General features: G+C 55.7%; 1 protein-coding gene across 2 annotated transcripts; it reads left to right on the top strand.

The window, feature by feature from the left end:
* Positions 1 to 302: 302 nt before the first annotated feature.
* On the top strand, positions 303 to 3,395 carry Amer2 (APC membrane recruitment protein 2). 2 transcript variants are annotated; one of them, XM_032918046.1, is made up of 2 exons: positions 303 to 1,403; positions 1,782 to 3,395. In XM_032918046.1, the coding sequence occupies exons 1-2, from the start codon at positions 644 to 646 to the stop codon at positions 2,663 to 2,665; spliced, it is 1,644 nt and encodes a 547-aa protein (XP_032773937.1). In that variant the 5' UTR covers positions 303 to 643; the 3' UTR covers positions 2,666 to 3,395. The 2 variants fall into 2 exon arrangements, with proteins under 2 accessions (XP_032773937.1, XP_032773936.1); XM_032918045.1 differs by having other exon boundaries at positions 303 to 3,395.
* The last annotated feature ends 267 nt before the right edge of the window (positions 3,396 to 3,662 follow it).

Genomic DNA, 3,662 nt, shown 5'->3' with positions numbered 1-3,662 from the left:
GACCCGTGAACCCTAGGGAACTGTTGCACTTTCGTGGCTGAGAGCTGCTAATTGGTATTTGACTGACGGCTGTTACTTCTATAACAAGAAATCAGATCCACATGATCAGAATACAGCATCAGAAGACCACACTCGGCACTGGACCGGACGCAGGCGTGAACAGTTTGGCATGGTGCCTCTTGGGCTTAGTGCCAGTCCGCTAAGACCTATGTGAAGGACCCGAGAAAGACAGGAGGCTGCATGAAGTCCGAAATAAAGGAAAAGGCATTGTTCTTTGTAGACATGGGGGAGCATGTGGTAATGTCTGAAACTAGGATCCCGGGAAAAGCTGGGCTAGCGGAAGAACCTGAGCTGATGAGAATCAACGCACTGGGATCCGAAGCCCATTATTACAAATTTCATTTTTTCTTTCGCCTGGAGGCTGTGATGAAGGCTCTTGCTACACAAAAATCTATGTGGCACCCAGGGTATTATATAAGCCCTTGACAGGAGGGGAGATAGTCCGGTCTGTGCGCTTCAGCCGCCGCAGTCGCAGTAGCCGCGGCGCAGCAGCGAGAGCCGCTCAGGTTGATTTAGAACGCGGGTGACAGTGGCCTGGCGCGAGCCTACGGCTGACGACAGCGGCTGATCCCACTCGGTTTCCATGGAGACGGGCAGGAGCCGAGGCGGCGGCGCGGCTGTCAGCGAGCGCGGCGGCGCGCGCGCGGGGGTCTGCAGGAGGCAGGAGCAGGCCGGGGCCCTCGCTGCAGACATGGACTCGCATTGTGAGTGCGCCGCGGAGACGCCCGCCGCAGAGCCGCCGTCGGGGAAGATCAATAAGGCTGCGTTCAAGTTATTCAAGAAGAGGAAATCGGGGGGCACCATGCCCAGCATTTTTGGGGTCAAAAACAAAGGGGATGGGAAGAGCTCGGGGCCGGCGGTGATGGTGAGAAGCAGGACCCACGACGGACTAGCCGAGGTGCTGGTGCTGGAGGGCAGCAAGAAGGAGGAGCCGCCTGGCGGGAGCGATCACAGCGGGGCCCGACCGATCCCCGGACCCCCCAAAGCCTCCGGGCCTGGCCTGGGCTCCCTGGCCAGCAGCTCGGTGGGCAAGTCCCACAGCTTCTTCTCCCTGCTGAAAAAGAACGGGCGATCGGAGACCGGCAAGGGAGACCATGCCGAGGCGAGCAAGGCTGGCGGCAAACAAAAGAGGGGGCTGAAAGGGATCTTCAGCAGCATGCGCTGGCACCGGAGGGACAAGCGCGGCAAGGAGGAGGAGGAGAAGGCGGCGCGCGCGGCGGGCCCGGGCAGCCTAGTCCTGCCCGGCTCGCTCACCGCCAGCCTGGAGTGCGTCAAGGAGGAGCCGCCCCGAACCGCGCGTCGCCCGGACAGCCCGGGCCAGGACGCCCCGCGACACGCAGCAGGTGAGCCCGCAGGGGGAGAGCAGGCGCCCGCGTCCGCCGAGCGCGCCCCGGAGCGGACCTGCCTCGAGGCCTCGAGCCCCACCGGCCCTGGCGATCAAAGCTCCCGGGGAGAGGACGCCGAGGGGCATCGGCGCGCGGAGAAGCCCGGGGCAGCCCTCGAGTCCGGAGCCGGTGAGGTCCAGGCGGCCGAGGATGCGTCCAGGACAGGTGACGTTCCGATAAAGACCGTCCCCCTTGTCGACTCCGAAGGTGGCAGCGGCCGGGCGTCTGCTGTCCCTGACCCTTCCTCTGTTGATCCACCCTCAGACCCGTCGGCAGATCGTATTTGTTTGATGTTTTCTGACGTGACTTCACTGAAAAGCTTTGACTCTCTTACAGGCTGTGGAGATATTATTGCAGACCCAGAAGAAGAGGCAGGCCCCAGCTGTGACAAGCATGCCCCCGGGCCAGGCAAGCCAGTTCTCTCTAAAAAGAACCCCAGCGTGGTGGCCTACCAAGGAGGAGGGGAGGAGATGGCCAGCCCAGATGAGGTGGACGACACCTATCTTCCGGAATTCTGGGACATGTTGTCCCAGACTGAGGACCAAGGGCAAGGAACCCAGGAGGGCGCCGCGAAGGCAGCCACTGCTTCGGACACCAAGTTGGCCCCTGAGACTTCCAATGATGCCCGGTGTGGGGAAGCAGCCAAGGACGTGTCCTCGGTCAAGCGCAGGAGGCTCCACAGGATTCCCGTTGAGTCCCAGCAGAAGGAGGAGCCCAAACACCCAGAGAAGGAGCATCAAGAAGGTGTCCCTAACAGCGATGAGGGCTACTGGGACTCCACTACTCCTGGCCCAGAAGAAGAGAGCGTCAGCAACAGCAGCAGCAGCAGCAGCAAGAAGGTGGTCATCCCCAGGGAGAGCAACAGTGGTGATGTTCTCTGTGATCTCTACGTTGAACCTGAAGCAAGCCCAGCGGCCCTTCCTGCCACAGAGGACCCACCCTGCTTGTCCCGGTTAAAGCCGGTGTCTCCAGGCACCATCACCTGTCCTTTGAGAACACCGGGCAGCTTGCTGAAGGACTCTAAAATCCCTATTAGCATCAAGCATCTCTCCAACCTTCCGTCCAGCCATCCGGTGGTGCACCAGCAACCAGCCAGGAGTGAGGTGCCCAGAACAAAAATCCCTGTTTCCAAAGTGCTGGTCCGCAGGGTCAGCAACCGGGGCTTGGCTGGAACCACCATCAGGGCAGCAGCATGCCATGACAGTGCCAAAAAGTTGTGAGGTCCCCAAGGCCAAGGAGGATGGATGGGCCATATGTTAAGGAATACAACTTTCCCCTGGAAACCACTGAAGGAAATTCGCTTTCTCCAAAGCAAATCATTTAGGACCCACCCTTCTCCATATGGCCTAGAAGTCTTTGTTGGAGACAGGGGGCAGGACACCCTGGAAGGGGGATGTTACACCTGGAGTTCAGATAAGTTTCTGAGAATTCTTTTCTAGCACTTTCCTTTTTCTTTTAACCTTTTCAAAAGATCTGGGCTTTTTCTCTCCTCCTTCTCCTCCCCCTCTTCTTCCACTTCCTGCTCCTCCTCCTCCTCCTATTTCCTTATTTCATGGATCACTCAGAAGTCACCTTTCCTTGCCTTTGCAGAAAATAAGATTTAACCAAATCTAACAACAACAACAACAACAAAATCACACCAGGATATCAGGCTGTTCTAGAGTCAAAAGGGCCTTGAGGAATCAGTAAACAGCAGAATTCTTGCCTTTCTTTCCAGGAAAGAAAAAAAAAAAAAGACCTTCACTTTATCACTGTGTGGAAATCACCTCAAAGCTAAAGATGCATGTAGCTGTGTGACTAGACAAGGGGGCTGCTGACTGGCAGGAAGTGCCCCAGCTGCCAGATATGCAAATAGCGAGAGCTCTGTGTCTAGGAAGAAAACAGAGAGGTTTAGTATGGCTGACTCAGATCATTTGTCTGAGGAGAAATAAAAGGCTCACGAGTAGTTTATGTGGTTTTTTGTTTGTGTATTTTTTTTTTTTTTGAATCCACTCCTCCCTCTTGGTGCAAAGTTCAGGATCAGGGAAAGATCTCACTAAATGCTGATTACACTGTATTTTGTTGTTTGTAAACATCAACCTTCTTATGTATAACTAATGCATATTTTACGGTTTATCTCGCACCTAACATTCTTCAACCCCTTCATTATATAGGATTTAAAGTCTGGTCTTACAGCTGAATTTAATGACAAGACAAGCCATTGAGGTTCTTTATGTA

This window comes from Rattus rattus, chromosome 12 (genome assembly GCF_011064425.1).
Source record: "Rattus rattus isolate New Zealand chromosome 12, Rrattus_CSIRO_v1, whole genome shotgun sequence".
In the NCBI taxonomy this organism is placed as follows: Eukaryota; Metazoa; Chordata; class Mammalia; order Rodentia; family Muridae; genus Rattus; species Rattus rattus.
The sequence above is the reverse complement of the archived record's forward strand: the minus strand, read 5'-3'. Positions and strand labels throughout refer to the sequence as shown.

Excerpts from the sequence above, each read along its gene's own strand:
- Amer2 (XM_032918045.1), top strand. The coding sequence starts at position 644 with ATGGAGACGGGCAGGAGCCGAGGCGGCGGCGCGGCTGTCAGCGAGCGC.